The sequence below is a fragment of the Maylandia zebra genome, linkage group LG14, assembly GCF_041146795.1.
Source record: "Maylandia zebra isolate NMK-2024a linkage group LG14, Mzebra_GT3a, whole genome shotgun sequence".
Lineage (NCBI taxonomy): Eukaryota > Metazoa > Chordata > Actinopteri > Cichliformes > Cichlidae > Maylandia > Maylandia zebra.
Window position 1 is genome coordinate 7,328,111 of NC_135180.1, and position 27,865 is coordinate 7,355,975.

At 40.2% G+C, this 27,865-nt stretch overlaps 2 protein-coding genes across 2 annotated transcripts in view; both read right to left on the reverse strand.

Moving 5' to 3' along the window:
* Nucleotides 1-1,474: 1,474 nt before the first annotated feature.
* Nucleotides 1,475-3,596, reverse strand: kcne4 (potassium voltage-gated channel, Isk-related family, member 4). Its single transcript, XM_012922309.3, has 2 exons — nt 3,509-3,596; nt 1,475-2,946 (listed from the first exon to the last, which is right to left on the reverse strand). The coding sequence occupies exons 1-2, from the start codon at nt 3,529-3,531 to the stop codon at nt 2,382-2,384; spliced, it is 588 nt and encodes a 195-aa protein (XP_012777763.2). The 5' UTR covers nt 3,532-3,596; the 3' UTR covers nt 1,475-2,381.
* Nucleotides 3,597-6,461: 2,865 nt separating this feature from the next.
* The window catches only part of acsl3a (acyl-CoA synthetase long chain family member 3a), a 48,230-nt gene continuing 26,826 nt past the window's right edge, over nt 6,462-27,865 (reverse strand). The window contains exons 5-15 of the mRNA XM_004562821.6: nt 27,463-27,601; nt 23,599-23,749; nt 22,209-22,332; nt 20,546-20,617; nt 15,008-15,147; nt 14,729-14,901; nt 12,570-12,644; nt 11,932-12,123; nt 11,376-11,490; nt 9,118-9,275; nt 6,462-9,026 (exon numbers count right to left, since the gene is read on the reverse strand). Of these exons, the coding sequence (XP_004562878.1) occupies nt 8,869-9,026; nt 9,118-9,275; nt 11,376-11,490; nt 11,932-12,123; nt 12,570-12,644; nt 14,729-14,901; nt 15,008-15,147; nt 20,546-20,617; nt 22,209-22,332; nt 23,599-23,749; nt 27,463-27,601 (1,497 nt within the window). The 3' untranslated portion in view covers nt 6,462-8,868. The remainder of the gene's footprint in view (nt 9,027-9,117; nt 9,276-11,375; nt 11,491-11,931; nt 12,124-12,569; nt 12,645-14,728; nt 14,902-15,007; nt 15,148-20,545; nt 20,618-22,208; nt 22,333-23,598; nt 23,750-27,462; nt 27,602-27,865) is intronic.

Here is a 27,865-nt window from a genome sequence, read left to right on the forward strand (position 1 = left end):
GTAAATAATACAGGTAGCTATAAGCATATCTACATCCTCAAGCAAGCATAAATTTCTCATGAGAATCAAGCTGTTCAATGTTGAGGAGACATTGAAAGTGTTAATCATCCATATGGGCTTTATTTGTGCTGATGCTATGGCTAAATACCAATTACTGTGCTAGACAAAAATAATTTAAAACAAAGAAAACAAAAGAAAGCCACACTACCAAAGCATAAATCTGAAACAATTCCTGACCTCTGAGGCTGAGACTGGATACTCTGTGAGTGCTTCACTGGTTGGGATTTTATAAAAGAAGGTCAAAGCAAAAGCTCAAGGCTCTGTGCCAGTAGTCTAAATATCATGTTTAGGTCCCAAGCATAAGCATTCACTAAACAGTGTTGGTGGTGCTGAATACTTATGAAGTCAAGTGTTTCAGTTTTTATGTTGGTAATAAACTTGGATCACACTGACATTTGCATTGGGTCTGCTTTGATTCACATGAGAACTTTCAGGGGAGTGGGTACTTCTCTTGATAAGAACTAAATGTCTAATCTCCCGGGATGAGGCTGAAAACCATAAAAACTCATAAATCCATAAAACCAAATATTTAGTGTAGCTGACTTCCTGCCTTTCAGTTCACTGAAATGTATTTACAATGGTGTTAAATTGAGCATGCCAGATAAACAAAGAAGACAAACCCAGACCCTTGCCAGACACCTTGTGGGCCTATCAGGGCTGATACAGTGTCAATACATATACGTCATAAAGTCTTTACTTGTATTCCCCGTGGCCTTTGTTGGTGCTAATGTTGGTGTGATGAGTTGTCATTGCAGCTGTGAGCCTGCAGCGCTGCTGATAGCCCATGTTTGTGTGTGTGTGTTATGCTGGTGGACAGGGTTGATGATGTGGTGGAGGAAAAAAAGACACACACACACTCACATAAGAGCAAACTAAAAACTTGACATCTTTTCCCCTTCAGAGGAAAACCTTGGTGAATCATTGCTGCTGTCTGCTAGTGCTCCGTGTCAAATCACCACACGATAATGGAGGCTGATGGGTCTACAGATGCTGTCTGCGATCCCTCAGGTGGTCTGCTATGACCTTAAACCCCCACAACAATAAAAAAATATTAACAATAAATAAGGAAACAAATGGATTAAGGCTTGTTAGTTAGCTGACGGTAAAGGTTTGGGCATGGTCTGTGTTTAAACTAAGAAGCAGAATTGTGTTTACTGTGATAACCCCTGCTGTGTTTTTTTCAGAACTGTGGAGGTTTAACTAAGGATATGTGCAAAGGAGATGAGCTTCAGAGGCAACAATACACTTATTATCAGCCCTATTTTGCATTATTCTAATATTAATCAAGGCTTTCTAAAAATAGTGAGTATTTCTCCTCATTTCATCTCCATCATCCTTATTTGTTAGGAGCAACAACTACAACACTGCCCTCCATTGGTGAATCATTACAGTGCAAGAAAAAAAGACCTGAAGCTTGTGTTGGGTTCAAAAGCATTTATTCTTTCTGTACCACTACAAAGATTCAATTTTAAATTAAGCCTTACAGTGTGACAAATGCAAACCATATGTACAGTGCAGTGGTGTCATCAAGTAAACCTAACTCAAAGATTGTGTACAAAGCTACAATTACATCAGAGCTTTCACTATTTTTCAAGTGGGTTCCAGGTATACTTAAAAAACAAAACAACCCCCCCCCCCCCCCCCCCCCCCCCCCCCCAACTTAGGGTTGGGTGGGCCAGAAAGAAGCCAGGTTCAGTTTCAGACAAAATATTTTCCCCACAAGAAAAGTCATGTGTCTTCCACTCATCCCCCTGCAGCAGGGTGAGTCATCAGCCCAAACCAGTGCAGTGGAGCTCAGTGTGGCGTCAGAAGAGAGGGTGGGGAGCTCCAGCAGGGAGGCGTCACCACAAAGTGAAGAAAAAAAAATCATGAATATACAGTAAAATCATAGAATATATGAGCAAATACTCTGATTTACTTGTATTGAGGATATCTGAGTTTGACATGAACAGAATTCACCACTTGGAAGTTCTTCCAACATATAACATGTAAAATGACATCTGAATCTCAGCTTGTAGTTTTAAATAAAAGCAGATATACATTTAAATATGTGGCCTAATGTGGTGTCTGTGTGTGGGTTCATGCTGCCGCTGGGCACTCACTCATAGCCGTGACACCCTCTAAGTGGTCTGAGAGCAAAATCTAAAACATTTCACACTCAGACTTCTTTGACAGTTCCCAGTCCCTTACTCATATCATGAATAATGGTGGCTTGGGTAGTTGATGTTGGGCTGTTTAAGGCTCCTCTGATAGTAAGACGTCAGAGGACATCCTGATCTTCTCTCATGGTGATGTTTCTTCTCTTTTGGAATGGGGGAGGTTCAGCCTGAATCATCCCCGCTGTTCTCGGTTCCTGGCTTCGCGCTCTCCTCCGGTCCCTCCGCCGGTCCCTCCGCCGTGCCGCTGTCGGACTCCTCTTCTATGGTGAGGCGCGTGTCCGCGGAGGAGCACAGGGAACTGATGCTGCTCTGCTCCGTGCACAGCACGCACGCCAGCGCGCTTTCATAATGAAGATTCCCAAAGTGGCCGCCGTGGTTGTTGTAGAAAGGCAGGGACACCTGCATCGAGCGCAGTCCCGAGGCCGCAGCGGGGCAGCTCAGGCTGTGCTTCTTTGGCAGTGCACCCCACTCCCGCTGTTCCTCCTCGTGCACCAGGCGCGTGAATATGTTCACCCTTCTTTTCTCCCTCCTCTTGGAGCGGAAGTAGCCTAGCATTATAGCACAGACGAAGACTCCGTAGAAAGACATGACTATCAGTATGTAGAGGTACGCGTTCCCGTCGCTTTTGTCTTCTCCGGTGCTCTGCGCGTGCAGGACGAGGCGTTTTGGTGAAGCTGTGGAGTTTTCCGAGTGCTCCATTTTTAAGTGCAACTTTTGTATAGGGGACCTAAAAAAAAAAAAGATTTCCATCCATAAATATAAGACTTTCTGTACACTTGACGCACGCCATACGCGCGTGTTTTACGCACAAGACAAAGTTTCTAAAGAGTGCCCCCCCCCCCCCCCCCATAAATAGTTTTTAAAATTTTACAATTAAAATATCTTTCACGAGTTTATCTCCATCTTTAACATATGTAACTGTTAAAAAAAATTCTATCCTTTTCTCTCTTTTATTTTTTTTTAACTCCAGTGTCCTGGGGCAAGAGGCGAGGTACCGATACAGGTCGCCAGTCTGAACCGGGGCCAACACTGAGAGACTGATAATCAATCACAGCTATAGGCGATTTAGAAAACGCTAATTGCTACCCTCTTCTATTCATGCACTGATTGCTTAAAAATATAGTTTTAAGGGTTTTTTGTTTGTTTGCTTTCAACATTTTGCTCATTTACTATATTTTAATTAAGGTTTTTGTGCATTTCCCTAAAGTTGAGCAAAAGTTACCAGCAGTCAAAAACAGATTTAGTCTCAAACTAAACATTAAGAAAAGTGTCAGGATTTGTAAACTCACCAAACTGAAGAGCGGTGTCTCATGTGGACCTTTTTACCACTTGTGTCTTCTTGCAGCTCTTCTGGAGTTTGGCAGAACTACTAAAAGTTAGAAGTTATTTATACCCTTTCCCTGGAGCGTCATCGTGAGTCACATGACGGGGACTGATTGTAAGATGAGCCCTCTGTATATGGAACCCTTGAGGGAGAATCTTGTGTTTAAAAAAAATGAAGTAAAGTACATCTCTGAATATTCTTCACACCTCTGGAGGATTCTTATGAAACTACCACATGCTCATGAGTACTTTAGATCTTATGAAGAATTACATCACATCTCCAGAGTCCAGGAGAAAGTGGCCCCTGGGAGGGCGTAATGGAAAAATACTTATAGACTGCAACTGTTTAGAAGCAGCTGATGAAAAGTGAATTAATCCTGGAGTCACTGCTCACACTCTCTGCTGTCAAAGTCTATTAGAGTCTATATCTTATCGGACCACTCTATTTTTCCATCAATCTTCTGGACCATTCCGAGGCAAAAACTGTTTTCCATTTCCTTGCAAATGAGCCTGAGGTCTATGGATAAAATTTTAAAGATGTGTTTGAATAATGTAGGGACTTCATTTCCAACACATCTGTGCTGACAAATATTCTGAGAACTCTAGTCTGACGGTGGTCTTTTGAATCTCCAGCAGAAGTATCAGTGTAACAATAAAATAATCAAAAAATCCATCCCAAATAAAAGTTTATCAGTGCTGTTAGCATGACAGTCTTACAATCAGAAGTATTTTAGTGTCCTAGCTGTTAAAGGAGCCACTAACTGATTTCAATCTAGTGGTTCACCTCATGGAACTCATGGAAGTTCTGCTGCAGACTTTGTTCTGTTCTTCTGTTGTTGTTCTAGCATAATTTCCACCTGTTGGACCTGGTTTAAAATGAGATAATCAGAGAGGCTGAGAAGGAAAACCATTTTAGCCGATGATAGAGGGTTGAAATGTAAATGCACTTCAGAAGACCAACACATTTTCTGTCTGTTGTTTTAGATATCAAATGTTCTCTTCAAAATCCAGGAGTAACCTTAAACATATATGTAAATAAATAAATAAAAAGTTAATACTCAAGTGCAGTAACAGTTTTTATGTAGCAGAAGAAGACTATAAGTATAAAATATCAGTGTATTAGCAAAGCACTATTTTTACACCTTCAGCAGTTATTGCAGTATGCAGCAATAGAGCTGTTAGTTTGGAGTTTTGTATCTGATCATTTTGATAGTGTAACTCTAATACTGACTGGCTCTTTGGTCTCTTCTTTGGTCTCCACCAGCCACTTAAAGGAAATAGCTCTACTTTATGTATCATGTATGAAAGAGAGCCAAGAGCATTAGGTTATTATGAGTTGTTATAAGGCAGAGAAGCGCTGCAGATTCATGTGAGATTCCCAAGATATTTAAAAGCTGGGGTTGAAAATTAAAGGTTTTGATAAAATGCCAAAAATTGCAGTTTTTCAAGTGGTCACTTGAGGCCAGCTCTAAAAGCACGTTAATCTGCACAGAACGTGATGTTCAAATGGGCAACTTTATACGAGAAATAACCATGATTATGGCATGGAGCAAAGACTAGTTTTGAGTTTTACAGATATTTTAGCCATTTCATAACAACTGCTGGTAAAACACAGAACAACGGTACAGTTGAAAAACACCTTAGTTCTTCAACACAGCCTGAACTAACTTCAGCTTTCTGTAATTTATTTGAGTAATCAGCAGGAATAGTGTCAAGGCTTCTTGACAGACATCTTGATCCCAAGAGGATCCCACACTGGTTCAGTGATGCTGAGGTCCGGGCTCTGAGGAGGGCTGTACCGGCTGATAGTGTTCCACTCTGGGCTTTGGTATGCTTTTATTGCATTGGCAGTTTGGGATCATTCCCATGCTGAAGCCGTTGCCAGTCACTGAGTCACTCTTCCACTGACATCATTTCTAAAAAGATTTCAGCGCAGATTTATCACACTAAAGAGGCAGGTGCTCTCAGGCCCATTGTCAGATACTTGATGGATTTTTTCTATTGATAACATAACTTTCAGATACTTTTAACATCTTTTTTTAGACCTGTCACTTCATTTGTCCTCACTTTAACGGTTTTCTCAAACTTTTTCAGGACACACTGCACACCATGTAGCAATGTGTCAGATTTTTTTTTAGCTAACAGCTCTGGAAATTACCTTATTGGTGCAAGGTACAAGGACTGAACTGAAAATGATTGAAAAGCAGCCAATGTCCAACGAAAAAAGTTGAAAGGCCCTCAGAAAGCTGGAGAACTTTTGCTCAAGACCTTTTTTTTTTTTTTTAATAAATTCTAAGCACATCTGGCAAAACATGAAGAAATGGAGGGAGACTCTTTCGCACAGTAGAGTTCATTCTGCTTAACTCCCTTTCTGTAAAATTCTATTAAAATTACTATGTTCAAAGTAACAAAAATAAATAGGGCTCAGATAAAAGGCCTGACCCTCCAGAAAGCAAAGCTAACATAGATGTTAAAGATCATGAAGGTCCCCTTGCAGTTTTATCTTCCATGTGATGTGACTGACCTGCTGACTGTTTGTGTCATTTAATTTCAAGGGCGCCTTCATTTGTTTTAAAAACGTGGCATCCAAAGGAGATTTCACCAGACACAGCCAAGGATCAGTTTGCAAACACTCCAAAGTGACTCCTCAAAAATCCAATGACTGCTGAGCATTAATGGTTGAATTGAATTTAGTTCCAATTAATCATTAGCATTATTGAATCAGTGGAGGCTGATTTCACTCTGTAGCTGACGTTCAGGCAAAAATAAATGTCATCATTTCTCTGTTGTCTGGTGACACAGGCATCACCCCCACACCCAGTAAGGCTAATGTGCTCATTACAAAAGAATGATAGTGCTTAATACTTTCAATTTAATTAGTCAGACTTGGTGACCATAGCGGAAATAAAACGCACTTACAAGGAGACTAAAATAAATCTTTATTTACTTCATTGGAGAAGGCAAATTATGAATAAATAATTTTCATCACTAGGCTGGGCGATGTGTTACAGTGTTCAAACAGGCAAGCCAGTGAATCACAAATATTCATGTAGGTGGGCGTACAGCACATGCAGGAGGTAGTGTGGCTCACTGCCCCGTGTGCCCTTTTCACCAAATGCAATCATGGAAGACTTTGTTATATAATAATAAAAGAAGGAATAATAAAAATGACATATTCTTACACTTGCAACCTCGGTATAGAAAGACAACAACAGACAACAAAGCCCTACATAAAAGGTTTGGTCTAGTTCTCTAACGTGATTTTGGAATAAAGGTGGGAAGACACATGATGCCTCAACTAGTTCCCGTTCTAGCACACACTTTAAATTGCACCTGACAGGTTGATTATTTGGCAGGCTACTCAAGGTCCAGTGGCCCTGAGCTGCAAAATACACACAAAAACAAACACTTCACTTTAGGGAAAAGGTAGGCACAGTCTTTTAAGATTTTGAATGCTGGGTCCAAAGTCTCTCGCTAAATGTTGGTACTGTTCTTGTGTAAAATATAAACTGAGGGAATGAAAGAGGAGCCCTGAGGAGCCTAAGGGAATACTTTAACAAAGATATTCAAATGATGTACACGATATAGGCAAAGTAGAGGACCACATACACACCATGAAGCTCACAGTTTTTGTTCTGATGTTAATGCCACAGAAGGCTTAGGTTCCTGTCCTGCCTAAATGCTTCCACTCTGTAGTAATACCACTTACAGCTGATTCTGGAATATCTCGGCTGAACTCTTCAGAATGGCCCATTTTCCCACAGATGCTTGTAAAAGCAGACTGCGTGGCTAGGTGCTTGATTTTATCCAACTGTGCCAATGGGACAGAAAACATGTGAATTAAAACATGTAGAGGTGTTGCCCAAAATTATACAAGGCAACTATTCTAAGAGTAGAATAGAAAATAACCTAAAACAGCCCTACACTATCACTTCTGTTTCCATAAAGGGAAATATTGTGTTTGCACAACAGAGCCATCGCATCATCAGATTAGCTCACGTGTATCTGGCGCATTCATCCAGTTGTGTCATTCACCAAGGCAGGTTCTCACTGCAGCAAAGGAGTGCAGCGAGTTACAAACCTGGTTTTTGATCATATAACTTCAGTTTAAACACAGCCGACACATTTGCTTCAGTGATGGAAATGTGTGAATAAGGAGGAACATCCGATCAGCCAAGATTGACAAAAAAGGCAAAAGGCTGTGAGGGTTGTGTACGTGAAGCTACACACTTGGCCATTCAAAAGACAACACGTATGACACAACTTTAAAGAGAATGACTGCAAGGTAGACAAAGTCAGACTTCCATAAATGTGCTTGTTCTCCAGCCCACACACACACACACACACACTGATAAAGTTTTATTTAGATCCTCTCTGTAATCAACTGCCTTACTGGAGCAGATGCAATCTATTTTCATATTGCATTATGATTTATCAATACTACAATGATTACACAGTCATTTCATCTGTAATACAAGGAGTACCCACTGAAAAGTGTACTGTATCACTGTAGTGAATGTCTAAACATGCACTTTTGTTTCTTTTTCTTCAGTGTTTTAAAAGACCTATTAGTCACAATTTGGTAATTTTCTGAAACTAGAATCATTGTCGAAACATAAAAATCATCAGATCACATAACAGGATTTATCTTTGATTACCAACCTGTTTCATTGCACTCAAATGACTTTGTGCTTTTAGTTTCATAGTGTGCTGATGGGAGAGACGCCCCACGAGCGTGGGAGTCACAGTCTGACTGTGGGAGGGAGGCAAAATAAACCACTGACAGAACACTAAACAAGTTAAAGACAAGAAAAGAAAATTAACCATCTCCTGACCTGCAGGAAATTAGAAATTTGAAGTTAAAGTTTTAGAAGAAGATCAAAATGAACTGATTTTGACACATAATTCGAGACAGGTGAGTAAAAGGCACCGAGGCTACAAGCGACCTGAGCTTCTGCTGTGGCAACTCAGACAAGAGTTCAACAGACAACACCAGCTTACGCATGCTCTGTTTCATAACTCACATCTGGAACAATAAAGTCCTCTGGAATAGGGTCACACACCTGGATGGAAAAAAAGGGCACAAGGGATGTTTTCTTACAAAGACCTTCTCAGCCCGTCTTTTGCAACAAATTCAAGTAAAATCTGCTTCCTCTGTAAAACTGGTTTATCTGTGTTTCTGTGAGGTCCTTGAAACCACAAGATTTAGCACAGATTTATGTTGCTGTGGCTCTTTCACTGCAGACTAAAGGATGGGAGTTGGGGGTGTGGGAGTGTTTCAGAGTTAAGTATTGTTCTGGTCTCAGGTCTGTGCTGGTCCTGGCTGTCATTTTCCACCGTACATTCTCTCTATGTCATCCTGGTAATGTGTTTTCAGCTCCTTGCGTTTGAGCTTGAACGCATCAGTCACTAATCCTGTCTCAGGTGTCCACGGTTCTGGGCTCAGCCGGATCTTGCGGGGGATCTCAAAGCGTTCTAGCTGGGCTACAAAGGAAGAAGAAACATGAACTTGGTAAAACCTAGCTTGTGTCTGCAGCTCTGAGATGAAGCTTAACCCCTTCTCTGACTTTCTCACCTGCCAGTGCGGCCTCAGTAATGACCCTGAGGACGAGCTCCTCCACGGCTTTGCTGTTGCACAGCTCCTCCCATGACCCTCGGATACCGTACTGGTCAACCAGAGCCAACAGGTGCTTCTGATTGGGCACCACAAAGCCAATCACGTACGTCTCGTCACTGCAGAGCAGGAAGACGAGTCAAAGAGAAAGAAAAACAGAACAATTATTAGCTTAAACTGGTCTTCAGGATGTGGACGCTGGGCCGAATAAGGTAATGGAGCACCAGAGTGAGCAATCTTTGCAATCTTTTCGTCAGTGAGTGGCATATTTAGCCTTGTAAGGAGATGGAAAAACTACATGCTTGAGAGAGTGTGAACAGATTGCATGCTTCAAATCGCTTGACAAACAGCTGCACTGTGACCCAGAACTGAATAAATATTTCAGGCTGCAGAAACAGATCCAGGTTCTGAATCAGAAAAACAAAATGTTTTCGTGAATCTGTGGAAACACACAGAGCAGGAGGGCCTGCCACTTTTAGGGTACAAAATGAAGGTTTTTATTCCTACCGAATAATGAAAAACAGATTTGTTGTTATCTGAGCTTAATTCACTCTGCCTGTTTGTTATCTCGTGCAGGGCAGATACATGGAGCTTAATCAGAAAAATATTGCACCGCAGATCACCAGACAACCAAAACTTTAATAAATGGTCCATTCATCTTCTTCTGCTTGTCATTTGCTAGTTATTCATCCATCACATAGCTAACACAGATATTCATGCTCACCCTTATACCTTACAACCAATTTAGAGCCTTTAGGCCACAGATGTGGGCCTGTGGGTGTCCTGTGGACTGCAGCTTCAGCAGAATGGATTTTTTTTTTGGTACATCTGCTGTTAATGAATAAGACTGAGACATGGTAACAACTTTGGCTATTTTTTGTGTTCCCTCAAGCCATTCCTGAGCAAATTGCATCCTGCTGGGTGGGACTGCTGTCATTGGGGAGTGCCTTTGGCATGAAGGGTTTGCTTTGACAGCCTCAGTTTGTTAAGGTGGGTCGATATGTCAAAGTAACATTCATACAGATGAGGACACAATTATTACCCACCAATTAAATTTAAAGTTTTTGTCAGAATTTAGTGTTGTTGTTGTTTTTTAAACAGAGCAAAACATTTTTAATGTAACATTTCTTAGCATACCAGTTTTCTTTATAACATGTCAATTATTTCTGTTTGCACACAATAACAGACTCATTTAAGAAAAAACAAAAATGACCAATTATTATTAAATTAGTATCAATAAAGTTATTATTATTATTATTAGTGCCCTGAACCCTTTTTTGAACCACAGAACAAACTAGTGCTGTGCAATGATGTGCTTAAACTTTTAATGCTAAAAGAAAAAACTTCTGCAGAAAGACAAACTGAAATATGCTAAGGAAACCTGCATACTAGAAGCACGTCCTTTGGTCAGATGAAGTGAAAGTAAAGCTCTTTGGCCACAGAGATGCTGCTTATATTTAGAGAAAGAAGGGAGAGGCGTACGAATCTGGAGGGGCTTGAGAGATTCTCCAAAGAAGAATGGGCTGGGATTGTTCAGGACACGAGTTTGACTTACTGAAAACTACAACAAAAGACTGCAGGCTATTATATAGCATAAAGAACACATAATTAACTATTAGCATCAATAATTTTGACCTTGGTAGTTTTTGTAAAATAATTTTGCTTGTAAGCACACAAAATAAAACCAGGATGTTTGGAAAGGCTGCGTAAGAAATTCCTTGTTCTTCTAACTGGAACTTGGGAAATACTCTTTTAAAAAAAGAAACTTTCATAGAGGAACTAATAATTCTGTCCTCATCTGTATCTGTGCCAGAGGGTCCTGAGAGTGGTTGTTCTTGATGATGTGAGTCGGGCTGTGAGCTGGAAAGCTGCGGCTGACTGAGGGTGTTTATAGCAGCAACTGGAGTTAATGAAAAGATGCTGTTGTTGTTAGTGTGTGTAGCTGGGAGTTGCAAAGCTTCAGCCAAGCAGTGTGTAAACAGCAACCGTGCGAGTTAATAAAAAGTTAATGCTGAAAAGCATGAAAATGTCATTAGGTCTGCCGTGGTATGTTCACAATTATAGATTATGGAAAGAAGCTAATGCGAGAGGTCTATTTTATAATTAAAAGTCAAACCAATACGACGATCTAAAAGAACAGGATCCACAGAGATAATAAAGGTTTCAGTGGATCTGTAAACTACTCTTATGAATATTTCACTGCCCCACTCCTCACACACCTGTTGGCATAGGCACAGATGTTATCGATCAGAGGGCAGTTCTTCAGCATGGCCTCCACCTTTCCCAGGGAAACGTACTCTCCTGCCTGCAGCTTCACCAAGTCTTTCTTACGATCTGGAAACACAGCAAAGGGAGCAGCCTGTAAAAAGTGTGTATGTCCATGCATATATGTGGATATATCTTAAAAAGAAAGGAGGAAGTGAGATAGAAGGATGCATTTTCTACTCAGCTGTGTGCATCTGAACAAAATGAACATCTTGCATCTGAACATCTTGATAAAAGAGGAAAGTAGGGGGCTGGCTCACTGAAGTAAACAGAAACGTGAAATCATACTAGGATGCGAAGTAAAATGTGATTTGTTAAAAGCTTTTCTGACACACTAAAAAATGGCAAGTGGAGATGAAAGGTTGTCTGGAACAAGACCAAGCATGAGAGTCACAACATGGGCAACAGCATGAGAATGTGAGCTTCAGACTTAGTGACGATAAAAACCAGGATAAGACCTTCTCGTTCTACACACTCCACCCACACACACACCTCCTCATGCCTCCTCACCAATGATCTTGAGACAGCCGTCTTCCTGAAACTCTCCAATGTCGCCTGTACTGAACCAACGCTGGCCGTTCTCGTCTACAAAGAAGTCCTCTTGGTTTTTCGCATCCTTCTTGTAGTATCCCATCGTTACGTTGGGCCCACCAATGAGAATCTCTCCCCTGGGATAAGGCTTGTCAGTGCTATGGTACCCACCTAAAAGCATCAGCAGATTAGAAATGAAAAAACATTTATTGGACTGAATCTGCTACATCATAACACTGCTGAGAAACAAAAAACCCCCAAAAATCAGATGGTATGTTTACTTAAAATTCTATTTTTACTCTGCAAGGAATAAACTCAACTCGATAAGTATCAAAACTTCAACAGAGTGCAATGAAAGTGAGTTATGATTCCTTACGTAAAAAGTGGAGAGACCAGTGCTGTCCTTACAAGGTTACAGAGCAATGCTCAAAGTCCCACCAGGCAGGGAAATGTGAAAGAAAGTGTTGGATCAAGTGCGTATGTGTGTAAAAGATGACCCATAAAGAAACAAAACATGCAGACTGATGTTTTTTTGAATATCAATGCAAATGACTGTGTTTATACCATCATAAAATGTGTGTGTATATGTGCGTAGTGCCTCTCCCAGTCTCACTCACCCTCCACCCAGTCTTTAAGCTTGATCTCACAGCACACCAGTGGTCCTCCCACTCTCCCAGTGCTGTAATCCCACACTAGAACAGACAACACACATAGACACACGCACATATCAGGGAGCACACTAGCATCAAGGCACAACATTTATTGCCATAGCAACACGACCTGACTTGCTCCCTCGCCATGGAAACCCCATCCCTAAGGAGTGTTCGCAACTCAGTGTTTTCCTGACTCAGATGACCACAGTGGATTTGATGGGTCTGTTGGTCTGGTCTGCCTGGGAAAGGCTGATAGGGTTTCTTACATTTCGCAAATGCTTTGGCAGTGGAACAGATAGATTAATTCATATCTGATTATTGGGACAGACATTGGCACCGTAGTTATGTGAAACATTCTTGGTCTTCATGTTTATGAGGGAATGGAGACTATCACTCTTTCTTCTGTTTTCTTTTACAAAACTCATAAAATTTCATATTCATTTCTTTTTCTCTTTCCTTTTTTTTTTAAAAACTTGATAGGGTCTCAGTGTAGCGTGACTTATTGCTAATGTTGATTTTTCCACACCACTCTGCTGAAAACAGACAATATACTCCCTTTTTTTGTTTACTGCAACCCACGCACTGTATATCTACTAATTATTTTCCTCTTATCCATTTTCCCATCCTGGCTATAAGGCCTCTGTCCCTCTTTGTGTTCTCCCCCTGTTTTTATCTCTGCTTTCAGGCTGTCGAAGTTGATGGGAATTTCATGGGGAAAAACCACAAAATAGGAGGGTGCCAGGATTTGATTGGAAAAATATGGGAAAATTGAGAAAAAACTGGTAGTAAGTATATTTTTATGTTACGTGCCTGGGCTCTATAGATGTAAATTAGCAGCTTTACTAAAGCCCAGCATGTTTACATCTTATATATTCACATTGATATCCAGTAATATGGAATGTCCCTGTTAAATAAACAAATAAACACAACAAGCTAGCAATTTTGCCTGAAAAAATGTGATTTGTGAAATTCTAAGGATGCCTAAAATATTGGCAATATCCCATTTTTATTCTTACATATCATGATAAAATCAGCAATAAAGTGTAATACTGTACATAAACAGTGTCTGTCCCTCTGTTTGTCTGTCTTCCACTGCACACAGACTAAGCATAACGTAACAGTGGTTTGGAGTGTCGCTTCCAGCTGTTTATGAAGCGGGGGTCCTGTCTGTGACTTTATTAAATGCCCTGCAGATTTACAGGGTAACCTGCAGTAGCGCTGCCCATTTCGGTATCCATAAAGCACAATAGTAAAATGTGACCTTAAAATTATTTCTCCCTCTATGTTCACTAAAGGAGGTCTGTAGCTTTAGCTATGCTGAGATTTTTAGGTACACCTAGCAGTAGCTACTACAGTCTACTACCATTGTAGTGAGGCATTTCCCTTGTTTAGTCTAGCCTCGTTTATAAAAATAGGGTCAGCAGAATAATAGGCACAACTGTGAGTGTGTCACAATGATACCAATACACTTGGTGATCATACAGCTGAATCAAAGCATGTGTAAAACAGTTAAAAAAAACAGGACTGTACTGGACTGAATTAGTTAAACTGGTTGAAGCTAATAAACTCACAAGTGAGTGTATTTTTTTCATTTGCACAAGACAGATGGGAACTGTGATCTGACTGATTGTTGCCAAATAGGATACAGGAATTTTACACTGAATGTGTTCAGCTCATATTAAAAATACTGATGACCGGCAGTGCTAACACTCAGACTCTGAGTAGCTACACCTGTGGTATGAATATTAAAGTCCTTGGTTATTTTCAGAAAACTTGACCTCTGACCTTGACATGGGTTGAGGTCACAGAGATTTGAACTCATCTGAGATTTTTAACAGATGCGCCTTTGGTATAAGCTAGAAAAATTACATCCGCTCACTCTCGATTGATCAATTTTCATATTCATCAACTTGGGTGTCCATCCCATCCGCTCACTAGGTGGGGTGATGACAATACATCATCAGCCTTTTAGGGCTGAGGGGTAAAAATTAATGACATAAAATGTTTTCGTTTTTCTAATTTGTGAGTGGTTTGAAATTTTACACATTTCAAACTAAAATAATTTCACACATTACAAATCTTACAGTAGGCATGCCTACTGTAAGATTTCCATTCATGCTCACACTCGCTAATGGTTCCAGCTCCACAGGTCTCCGTCAGGCCGTATCCTTGACCCACTGGGCAGCAGAAACACACATTCATGAAACGCTGCGTGGCTGCTGAGAGTGGCGCTCCACCTGAAAGCAACACCCGTGTCCGTCCTCCTAGCAGAGAGCGGACTTTCCTGAACACCAGTCTGGATGAACAAAGGAGGAAATACATGAAGAAATTATGACTTTTAAATATTCCTTGAGAGTCCAAGCTGCAAATGCAACAGTAATTGGTGATATAAGTCTCCATACCTGTCACACAGTGGTGTGCTGTATCCTTTGGCGAGCTGCTCCAGTTTGTAGTTGTATGCCAGAATGAAGAGTGTTCGCTGAACACAGTTCATCTCCTCGACCTTTGTCATCACGTTCTTATAGATACGGTCCATGATCTCCTGAAGTCAGGAGGCGGGACAGGGTGAAAAGAAAAAGAGCATTATTATGTAAAAGGTAACAATAAGAGCAACAGTTAAGACTGATACAGATACAGAGAAAAGACTAAAATGATGGTTAAGAAATGTAATTTTTATAGTTAATCTATAAGTGAACTTACAGCTGTGGTGATTATTAAAGGTGATTATACTGGAGTCAGAGCAATGAAGAGTAGTATGTATCTGAACTCTGGCACGAAGCAGAACTTGAGCAATGCTGGATTTTAGAGACCAGTGCAAGTTTATATGGTGCAAAAAGATCGCAATATAAATATCTAAGCCAATATTTTTTTTCTTAGAAACATTTGGTAAATAAATCAATGAGAGTTTATTAAAGTTTTTTTGAAAGCACGGAAAAGAATCCAGCCATTGTAAGTTGGAGCACACTCTGCTGGACAGACTATGCGATGACACCGGTTCTAATGTTACCCTAAGCATGTTTTTTCAGCATCAATGTGCAGAAATGTTTGACATCTAAACCAACATATACACTGATAGCAATATCCCTGTCACAGGACGACAATAGGAGTTAACCTTCATGTTGGGTGGGCTTAGACATATGGTCCCTGCTTTGGAGGTTTTTAAAAAAGACTAAACACTAATGTGTTCAAAACCCCCAAATCTCATATTTAAGAAACTTTATAAAACAAAAGAAAAGATCAACACAAGCACACATGCACGTGTGCTCTTCAATTCTGGTTTCATAACTATAACACACTGTTTGCTGCTACAGCTACACATGTTTCTTTTCCAAATATTTATTTATAAGTGACTTATGTATGTATGTATGTATATATATGTATATATTGTACTATTCTTAGTTAGCGTATTGTCTGTCTTGTCTTAATGTTGGTTTAAAATGGAGCACTGTAACAAAAATAATTTCCCCCAGGGATCAATAAAGTATTCTGATTCTGATTCTGATTCTGATAAGGCTCCCCAATGGATATCTAATGTGTTTCTAATTTCTATGTGACCTACAAAACTAAAAAAACAAACAAAACAAAAGCAAACCAGAAGAAGGAATCTCTCTTTGGAATAAACAAAACCATGTGGTAAACCCACTACTAACTGTGGCCCTAAACATTAGATTGTTTTTTTTATATTTATTTTTTGACATTTAGCCTTTGTTGGATAGGAAGGTAGGGGGACAACACACAGGATTGGAGCAGACTCAAACCCAGGCCCCTGCAGTGGCAGCAGCTCAACCAGGTGAGCTAAAGCAGCTCCTTCTGAGCTCCTTTGTTTAAAGTATAACAATATGCCAGATAAGCGACAAAGCAAAACATTTAGGACTTCCTTGAAACAGCTTTCACTGATACATTACAGGAGAATTATCACCAGAATGAGCATCTGTATTCATCTCTATTCTGATTAACACTAAGTTTCAGCTGAAGTACTTTCTGAGCACCAAACAACAGACAGACTTAGAAATGAGCTGGTGAACATTAAGCAGCAGAGGATGCAGATATTTTTCCACAGGAGTCCAAGAACAGACTAAAAAAAAGGAAGTATCACATTTCAATCTGCCTGGTGGCCAGAAACTTGGAGGTCCTAGTGAATGCACATGTTTCTCTGTTAATACTGGGTAACTAAGCCACTGTCAGTCATATCAGCTCAAACTATCTTCTTTCCAATGCCCAAAATGCCTTAGCCCAACATTCACAACAAATATCTTCTTTGCTAAAAATGGGCTGAAGTGGTACTAGGAACATGACGGTACAAGGAAGAGCAATGTCAATCATGGGAAGTGGTATCAATTTGTATTACCAAAGGGACTGTGGTGCAGAGAACAGAAACCCACAGATCAAGAGCACTTCATCATCTACATCAGTGTCGACAAAAGGCTGGACATGGTGAAATGGGGAAAGGGCACAAACAAACCCCCCTCCCACCAAAAAAACAATAAAAACCAGCTGGTCCTGTTGGATTTGTGCATGTGTGTGTACGTGTGTGCATGAAGCAGTGAGAGAGGAAGTCGACACAGGATCCATGCAGCCGCCTGCTGTCATATCACAGCAAACAATTTGTATGTGTGTGCGTGTCGTGGGGATAACCACATGGGGCTTTCTCACGTTCTGTTTACAGCTGTGAATGGTTCCAGAAACTGGGGCCCTCTGGCCTTTACACTACGACCACTGGGAGATGGGGGTGGGGGGGGTGGGGGGGGGGGGGGGGGGGTCTCCATGTGAGTGAGAGGGAGAGAAGAGTGCATCCTGTATTGAATACAACTGGCTTGTTAGATGACATTCATTTTCAGGCGTCTTCAGTATTGGCAATGGTCACAGTCAAACAACAAGATATGGGAAAACAAAATCCTGAATGGAGGAAAAGTACCGAGACTATCACTTTATCAATGTGTCTGCAGTCTGTTGACTTTTGAACAACTGGTAGGTTAGCAAATGTAACTTTTCATCCTAATAATACAGTTAAAACAATTTACATGTAAATACAGTGTGAACTTGGGCATCAAACTGGTAAAGTTTTTAAAAAAAGGATAAGAACTTTGAGGCCACAATGTACACAGATTTGCTCATTATGGAATGTCGTATTAATTTGGAGCTTTTAATGCTTTCTTTTTTTTCTGTTCTTTTTCCAGACATCTTTAATGAGGCAAAGAAAAGAAAAAAGGAATTGGCTGCATAAGTTTGAATTTCTCTTGGTTTTTCTCAAATTCTCTACACGGAATCAAAAGATTGCATAGATTGCTGTCCATGTATGATTGTAACAGGCAGTTTCTCTTTGCCAGCATAAAATTAATTTATTTCACAACACTCTTTCACTCACGCATTTCCGTCTGGGATTAATAAAGTTCTGATTCTGATTAGATGCCTTCTGGAGAGACGTTTTATGGTGAGACAAGATAAAGACTTGGCTATGTGGCCACAATGATAAGAGATATGTGGAGGGGTAAAGGGTTTTCAGTGAGAAGCTCAACTTCTGAAAAACAACCCCACACCATAATCGCCCTTCCACCAAACTTGTACACTTTACCGTTCTCCTGGCAACCACCAAAACCAGACTCGTTCATTGGATTGAGAGACCGAGAGGCGTAATTCATCACTCCAGACAACAGTGGTGGCGTGCTTTACACCACTGCATCCAACGCTTTGCATTGTAATTGGTGATATAAGACTTGCAGGCAGCAGCTCAGACATTAAAACCCATTCCATGAAGCTCTCTACACACCGTTCTTGAGGTAATTAGGAAACCACATGAAGTTTGAAGGTTTGTTGCTAACATCGCTCTGTGATTTTACTTGGCCTACCACTTCATGGCTGAGTGATTCTTGATACCAGTTGCTTCCACTTTGTTATTAACCCACTGCACAAAGTGATGTTGGAGTGACATCTTTTATAAGTCATTTTTGGACCTCCAATTTTGGCCCACTGAAGGGGCTGTTTTGTAACACCAGGCATTCACAATGAAACAGGATACTTGATACTTAATGCAAATGCTCTTTTAAACTTATAAAACACACTGTTTCATAAGTTTAAGAGCAAAAGGAATTTAAACATTTTCTAAATACTCTAACCATTACTATTTTACATAGATTTCAACATATTTAATATTTCAACACATTTCAATAAATGACAGTTTTAACCTGGTTACAAACAAATGAGTTGATTAACTAAAATACTATCTATATTGGGACCGACAGACCCAATATAGACATGATCACACATCCACCAATCAGTGTTTAGCGGGAACACCTACAGCTGACTGTGGAACATTTAGTAGCAAGAAAATGTCACAACTGGACTTGTTACACAGGTGGTATCCTATCACTGTACCACGCTGGACTTGACTGAGCTCCTGAGAGCGAGCTGTTCTTTCACAAATGTTTGTAGAAGCAGTCTGCATGTAGAAGTGCTTGATTTTATTTACCTGTGACTAGAATATCTGAATTCAATGATTTGGATGTGTGAGTGAAGACATTTGGCAACATGTTGTACAAGTTTCCATCCTAGAAAAAGAGCAATGAAGAAATAATTAAAAGCCCCCAAATTACCACGACCTTTATGCCCATGTTGAGTGGATGTAAACCTCTGACCACAACTGTATGTGTCCACTTCTATTGACTACTTGAAGAAATAACATTTATCATACTATGGCTGTAGATATAGCTGTTATAGCTTTCTGAATTGAAGCATGGATTGGACTTTAAAGTATTCCAAAAATACTACAGCCTCCAAAACACAATTTCAGTATATGAATTTTGTAGAATGTCCCGGGAAGAGACACGTATCCTTTTGGAGTTGTGTCAGGATGAGCATCAAGCATAAAACTCTTCCAAATCAAGCATGTGGCGCTACCCGCTGTGACAACTTGTGAATAAGGACGTGGTTGTAGAATGGGGGAAAATTAAGATACTGCAAGCTGGAAAATGCAAACTAAAAGACACTTTAACAGTAAAATATAATATAATTAAGACTTCTTTTGGACCTGTAGACACCCTGTTTCTCCAACACGACTGAACAGAGTGCTAAATTTTGTTGAGTATTTGTATGAATATCTCTCTGCAGCAAAGCACAATAAAACTACAACCAGAAGAACCTTCAAAAGCGTGAACACTTGGATTCGTTTGAAGTCATGTTTCAGGCCACAGTCTGAATTTTAGTCCATCATATACTATCATTTTTTCCCCCTTTTAATAATAATCACTTCATACACATCATACATCTACCAAGTAGCTACTAAATGTGGTTTTTGGTTTAGAGCAAATGGGGGTGGGGGGTAGGTTTTTGGACTCTTTCACTTAAAACAGCCATCTGCAGCATTTCTACCAAACCAAAAGTTGAGTGTTGTAAAAGGAAAGTGAAAAGACTGAAACAAACAACTTGTAGCTACAAATGACCTAATTTCACATTAAAGTTTTTTGCATTAACTGTGTAAAATGTTAAAAATGTCCACGTGATTAGAGCAGCTTAAATTCTGACATATTCTGACTACCTTGGGGTGTTCTTTAATAAACAAACTGTAAAAAAAATTTAAGCAAAGCCCATCTCGGAGTCCTTACTGCTGAAATGGATTAATTAGTAAAATTTACTTCAAAGACAAGCTGCACTAGGTAACCACAAATATTCAACTTAGACCCCTGGGAATCAAACATTGTCTGGTGATTAAATGCAGCATTGACCATTGGTAGGATGTATTTACGTCAGACCAAGATCCAGCAGATCCAAGACTGCTGGACTCTATCACTGCTATTCCATGAGTAAACCTTGTGCACAGGCCTCAAACGCAAGCCAGCAGCATTGTTTGACATACAGACTCAAGTCGAGTGAGTCAGTGAGTGATACTGTTATTGTTAATGGTAATGGTTCTCTAACACTATGCTGGACAGTGCATTAAGCCATACCGGGACCGCTGCCATCAGAGTGGGCTGGAGCATACTGGTGTCTCCTTTGCTTCCTTTCTTGATCTTTGTGGACTTAGGGTGGGAGAAAGAAACATCAATTGATAATTTAAATTATTACATTTGTAATTAGCTGTTACCTCATTTTTGGGGTTTGTTTTGCACATATTCGGACTGAAATGATGTCTAAAAATCTACTAGATCCAGCTATATACTGTCATGAAAAAGTAAAAGTATCCCCTCTGTCCACTTTAAGGTTGTTTTTGTATCAGTACATAACAGAAAAATAATCTGATGCTTAGCGGGATCTAAAATTATTTAAATACAACCTCAGATGAATATGTTATATTGGTTCATTATTTATTTAACAAAAAGTATGCCCCTGCTGTTTCCACAGGAATTCAGAGGGTAAATAGCAAGCATGTCCTGCAAATCAAACACATGCTTAGAACTGATCATCTGCAAGTGTGAGCACCTCTATAAAACCAGAAGTTTTGGTAGTTTGCTGGTCTCGAGTATGAGTGTTGACAGATGCAGTGGAGGAAAGACATCAGAAATGATCTTAGAAGAGTAATTGTTGGTGCTCATCAGTCTGAGAAGGGTTATCAGGTCATCTCCAAACTATTTGAAGTCCATCATTCTGCAGCGAGAAAGATTATTCACAAGTGGAAAACATTCAAGACAGCTGTCCATCTTCCCAGGAGTGGACGTCCCAGCAAATTCACCCCAAGGTCAGACAGAGCAATCCTCAGAGAAACTGCAAAAAACCCAAGAGCTAAATCTCAGACTCTACAGGCCTTTAACCCTTAAACTTCAGGTCAGTATAATTAGAAAGAGAAGTATTTTTTATTTGGAAGGGTTGTCAGGAGAAAGCCTCGCAACTACTTCCGCAACAATGTCCTTTGGACAGATGAGACCAAAGTGGAGATGTCTGGCCATACACAGCACAATCACCTTATATTAACTTTATACCAACTGTATAAGGCTTCATGATTTGGGCTTGTTTTTAAGCCACATGACCTGGGCACTCCTTGGATACCAAAGTATTCTACAGCCCTGTGTGAGGCCATCTGTTCTACAATTAAAGCGTGGCTGAAATTGGATCATGCAAAAGGATAATGATCCTAATTTCAGCAGCAAATCTACAAAAAATGGCTGAAAAGAGAAAGAAATCAAGGTGCTGCATTGGTCTAGTCAAAGTCCAGACCTCAGCCTGACTGAAATGCTATGGCTAAGAGACCGGCGCATAAAGGTATCACAAACCTCAATGAACTGAAGCACGACTGTAAAGAAGAGTGGGCCGAAATTCCTCCACAATGATGTGAGAGACTGATAAAGTCATACAGGATGTTACTGTTTCTAAACGAGGTTCTACAAGCTGCTGAATCATGATGTATCCTTAGTTTTTCACACAATGCTTCTACATGTTGGCTTAGTTTTTTTTGTTGAATGAATAATGAGACAGTGTAATATGTCGTGTGTTCTTATTCATCTGATGTGGTGTTTAAATAGTTTCAGAACATGGTAAAGATGTCCTGATATATAAAATCATAGAACAAACAAAGGGTGTACTTTCTTTTTCACCACAATATATTGAATATAAGATACATGAAAGTCAACCCTAAAACCAGAATGCACTTCAGATGATACAGATGAGAGGTTTTACCTGGTCAGCAAGAGTCTGAGGCGATGAATAGCCAATCCTACAGCCATGAGACACACATACGAGCTCTGCACTGAGCTCCAGTACATGGGCAAGAGGCAGGTAGCCGATGTAGGTGTCTTCTTCACTAAAAACACACGCAGACTTCAAAACCCCCGATTTGATGTGGGCTATTAAATGTTTGAGACTACCGCGGACATGAAGGTCTTAGGGTCATCCCATCTCCAGTCAGACAATTTCTAGAAGGCTTCCTGCTTCACCTTTCCCAATTTGCGTAAAAACTTTACCTTTATATATAAAACACTTTTTAAGATATATATGCATATATTTTTTATTTTTTGTATTGTTCAAACATTGCCACAGATTTCAATGTGCAAGGCAAACTGCATGAAAGTGGGTCAATGGTGTTTGGAAAAAATAATTATTTGAAAAGGTATTTGCTAAAAAAAAACTGAAATTAACAGCAATCATTACAGTCTGTATATTCAATTCGAATTTGGTTGGTTGATTTGAGACAGAATGACCCTTTAGTGAAATTAATCAGTCGTTTATTTCATCAAGCTGAATCAGTACTAAGACAAACTATTGCAAGTTATACATTAGTCATATTTTCAAGATATATACTGTTTATGAGCTACATTTCCTTTGAGTTCACCTACTGAAAACATATTCATCTCAACTCAAGTAACAACCAAATTTTGGGGAAATTTCCATTTTAGTGAACATGTTGTACATTCAAGCCATGAATGAGGGGGAGATTTACATAGCCGTGTTACTTAATCCACAAAGGAAAGCCAACATTTTCATAAGATCGACTGAGACTGTCACAACTAAACCCCTTTAACCTCCATCCATCTCACCCTGACTCCTTTTCTCCCACATTGTTCCTCTACTCATACTAAACTCCCTCCCTTTTCTGTTTCCTCTCACTCCCATCTTAATCCCCGGAGACGGGTCAGTTTCTCTTTTAATATAAGCAATTGAGCTGCATGATGATACCAGCTGAACAAGCATATTTCCCATAATGTTAGTTAAAATATTCCTTTGAAACATGCAGAAGAGAGAAATTTGAACATTGACCTCAGCTTAGTTTTGATTACAGTGTTTTGATTACAGTTTTGATTATATTTCTTCTGCTTCCAGTAATCCAGTGCATCACACTCTTCTGTTAATGAACAAACCTAAATGGCATGTTCTAATCTGTATGTTTGCTGGCTGGTGATTCTGCTTGGACGTGTAGCAGAGGAGATAAGCTGCTTTGGAAAGTGAATTTCCCTGCAAAACTGCCTCCATATTTTACAAACAGATGAGTCAAAAATCATTACATTTAAAACCCAAAACTATTAGACCATATCCCGGGGTGTGGTATAATAAGCACGTTTGAGGTCTTTACCACAGGTTGGGAATCCTCTCGGCCATTCCTGTAATCCCAGCGATGATGTTGCTGTGGGAGATCATAACGCCCTTTGGAATGCCTGTGGATCCGCTGGTGTACATGATGACTGCAATGTCCGAGGGCAGCGGGGTCTTGCGCTCACGTGTTGCTGGAATGTCAACAGAGAAAGGTGGTGGCAGAACTGGATTAATGGTTTATAGCACAAAAATGAACCAATTTTTAAACAATCCCCAGAAACACGGTTCATTTGTTGTGTGTGTGCTGGCTAAAAAAAAGTCTTTTTGTATGTAGGAAAAACCCCATGACTTAAGGGTCAAACACACAGAAATGTTAAATGGTTATCTCAGAAATTAAATAACCTAATTTCAACTAATCAGGTAACACATCTGGCACAATGCAGAGTTTAAATAAGTGCGTTCGCCAAAAACACCATTTGCACGTGTTGATCTTTTCTCTTTCTCATGTCGTTTGCTGCTGTCTGTCCTTTCTTATCTATTCTCTTCTCCCTCCTTACACTCTTCCTTATGTTCAGTTGTTCCTCTTTAATCATGGTTGCCCCTTTTTTTTTAAACTATTTGAGCTGTGCCCATTTGATGACAAGTATGTTAACAGTATGGTGTGTGCAGACTTTAAAAACTGTGTGTAGGTCCAAATCTTCTTTCAGGCCAACATATTTGCGTGAGAATGATTCTCTAGCTGTCACGTGGCGTGCACAAGGCTGAGGGTGAATATAGGCATAAATTTTAGATTTTCGAGTATCGGTCCTCAAAAAAACGTCGCTGAGTAACAGATGTTACACATCAGCTAGTCAAGTATTTATGATCATCTTGATGATTTGACACCAGATGCAATTAGCACTGGCTAAGACAAACACTGTACGGTTATATATTATAGTGACCTGTCAATCACAGTGCTGACCTGCCCAAAGAAACCAGGCTTCTTCTTTTTTTTTAATCATTTTTTGAATACAGAAACATCATTCTGTATTCAATATGATTTAAAACTAGTGATTGAATCTGTGAAATGATTAGGAAATGATTTGATGAGGACATAAAGGAATTAAGAAGTAGGATAATTTTCCATAAACTATAGAACTTCCTGGTTTCCAACTTTTACCAAGAACTGTACAACTGCATGTGTTTTACTGGCTACTGCAAAGAGTTGGTATATTCCTTGACATTGCACTGTAGCAAAAGTTGTGCATGACTTTTTTTATGCATTCAGCACAGTCAGGCTGAATGCGGCCTAACACAGCTTCCCTTTCCACCCATGATTTCAGTTGCAATCTGTTTTCATCACTGCCTCCCAGCAGGTAAGGTTAACAATCAAAACATGTGATCAAGTACAAGAAAAGCTGCTGTGAATGTTTCTTTACATCAAAGAACACAGCAGATAAAGGCAGTGAAAAGGACATTCGCATGTCTAGACAGCAGAGCACAATATGATGAATCTCTTGCCTTCTGATCCCTCTCTTGGACTCCTACGGTCTGAATAAATAAGTAAAGAGCAAGTCAGTTTCCAGCGGGAACAGAACCAGTTGGGAAACAAGAGATTGGTTTTTGTTTTTCGCTTTCTGCCGAGAACAAAAACAGATCTAAGAGGCTCAAGCTCAGCAGGCACTGACAAACCAAAGGATGAAGTAAAGTGCATCATAGTCACAAGGGCAGACATCGCTTCTCTCCCTCCAGAGACGTGGATATGAGGCGTGTGCACTCCGAAAGCTGATGTCATGTGAAGTTAATAGCGCCATGTGTAAACATGACCCTCGCCTATATCCCAGCGCTCTATCCTCCCTTCCTACTTCCTTCTCCCTTTATCTGCACATGACTCTACCAGCTAGACATGTTTTGGGTCAGTCAGTTCAAGGGGCCTCAATAAAAAGTGAAGATGGGTGATGGCCTCTTCCTTATCTGTGCGCTAACTGAGCATGCACGGTATCAACCTTAATCTGACACAGATGTTAGCACTTCCTTCTTCACATGACCTAATGGGCCAGATACCAATCTGCCCCCACTCCATGCCCCCAAGAAACAAGCCCTGACTATTTCATTTACTTGAGAGGACGAGATGGCTACGTCAAAAAGCCTGGCAGATTAAAACACATGTGCTGTGAACGGTAGTGTTTTAGGACCTCTTAGTTGGAAAGGTGCTTCTCTTCAAGGCGCTCTGCTGTTTGTTTGTTTTTTTGTCTTTTATAAGTTATAACAGCACTGCCTGATAATAGATTTGTTTAATTTGCTTTTATTCACTTTAAGCTTGTAACAAGTGTGTTGTAGGTTGCTTCTGCTGCCCCCAAGTGGCCAACTGTCATTTTATTAGTTGATGATGTTGATGAATACACTTTTAAAAGAAAAATAATTCAATGTGTATATATAACTGAATAAACGAAATAGACATTCGGTTTTGAAAATCTGTATCCATGGGAAAACAGAAGCACTGCAAGCTGCTGTCTGTGTCCCAAGTGGCACAGGGAGGAATGTAAAGTTTGGTTTCCACCAGAAATGCTGCCAGATCCATTAACAGAGCGCTGCTTAGTCACAGAAACCACACTAGCAAAGTTAGGACAGCTGTGTGGTGTAGGTGTAGCTCTCTTTTGACTTGAGCTTGACTGTAACCTCAGAGGAAAACAAAAATGAAGCGGCAGTTCTGCAGTTCTTCTAGTCAGGCTGCATCCAAAAGAGAGTCAGTCCCTGTATGCCCGCGTGTTAAAAAACTAACTGTAATAAAAAGTATGTTTAGAGCCTGATACTGAAGTGTAAGGATAGTTTCCTCTTCAAAACAGCCACATGAGTGGTGGATGCTTGGACTGTCAGGTGTGGACAGTGGCAGCTACACCTGACTGATCTCTGCTAGGCCTCATGAACACTGATTGAAGTCACTGAACTGGACCCTTCAGCTGTGTTTGTGCTGCTGGAGCCTTTTGGAGCTTTTACAGTGGAATTATCTGACAAATAATATGGTGTGTTGTGTGCTGCTGACCATTCAGCTTAACAGTGAGATCAGGGCAGTGGCTAAATCAAGCTTTTTCCAATTGAGGCAGCTGGCCAAAACAAAGCCGACTGTTTCCAGGCTGATTCTGAAACCATTGTAGCCTCACTCCACTGTCTGCCCTAACATTTTAGGATTCATTTTAAATGTCTTTTCTTCCCTTTTAAAGGCCTCATTGGTCTTGCCCTTCCGCAACTCTCTGAGCTCCTGCATTCTTTTGCACCCACCCGTTTTCATCTGATGAACTGCTCTTGAGTGTGCTTAAAACTGTTGTGGCTCCCAGAATGTGGAATGATCTGCCTTTGCACATTAGGCCGGCCTCTGTCTGATTTTTAAAGCTCTTCTTTCAATCTCTTCTTCTCTTCAGTGACACCTTATGAAACTTTATGACTTGTATTTTATTTGATTTAGTGTATGACTGTTGTTCTTCTCATATTTTGCGTCTTTTATTTATTTCAGTTAAAAAATATTCACACCGTACTTCTAAAGGCTTTTAAGAGGGTTTTTTTGTCAAACTATAGTTAAGGCCACAATTTCAGATCAAAATGCCTCCTTAGAGCTCCAAAATCCTTCACTGGAAAATGGCATTTTGCCATAGTGAAGTAACGTGGAAAATATTAAACACTACATAGATCTGTTTACACTGTTAATGTCCTGCAAGAAAGTGCTTTATCTCAAGTGGAGTGTGGTGACTAATTGTCACTGTGACTCACCATGATACACAAAACTGTAGAGAAAACCTTTTTCTTAATGGGCAAGCAGCTAAATACTTTTTTAATGTTTTAAAATGGAGCAATCCTAATTCTGTGAGTCATGAACTCTTGAAAGCAAACTTCACATAAATCAATGAACAGACACACAGACAAAACCTACCATTCTCGTGCCTGGCTCCCAGCTTCTGAACCGCAGCCATGTTGTGGATGCTGATGCCACGTGGATAGCCGGGCCACGCAGTCGGTGCATTGTCCACTACAATGATGTGTTGCAGCCTTGGAACGTCTGTTAGGATGGCCTGACACACACACACAGACACACACACGCATGCACACACGCACACACACACAACAAACATGCCATCTTGATATATGTTGTTTCTATATTGACAAAAGATAAAGAGTCGGTTTTTCTGTGAACAAGTGAACAAAGGAACATTCTGTTTATGCCGCCTCAATAAAAATGGAAAGATGAAATGCAGGAGCACTGCTTGTCTTGGCACTGAACCTGGCCAAAACATGCCAAAGTATTCGGCACCTGTCTTCTAACATTTACAACTCTG

What these genes read in the sequence shown, in the direction of transcription:
- kcne4 (XM_012922309.3), bottom strand. Translation starts at nt 3,531, where the DNA reads ATGAGACACCGCTCTTCAGTTTG. An exon ending in AGACACCGCTCTTCAGTTTG is followed by an intron (nt 2,947 to 3,508) that starts GTGAGTTTACAA and finishes TTTTTTTTTTAG; the next exon opens with GTCCCCTATACAAAAGTTGC.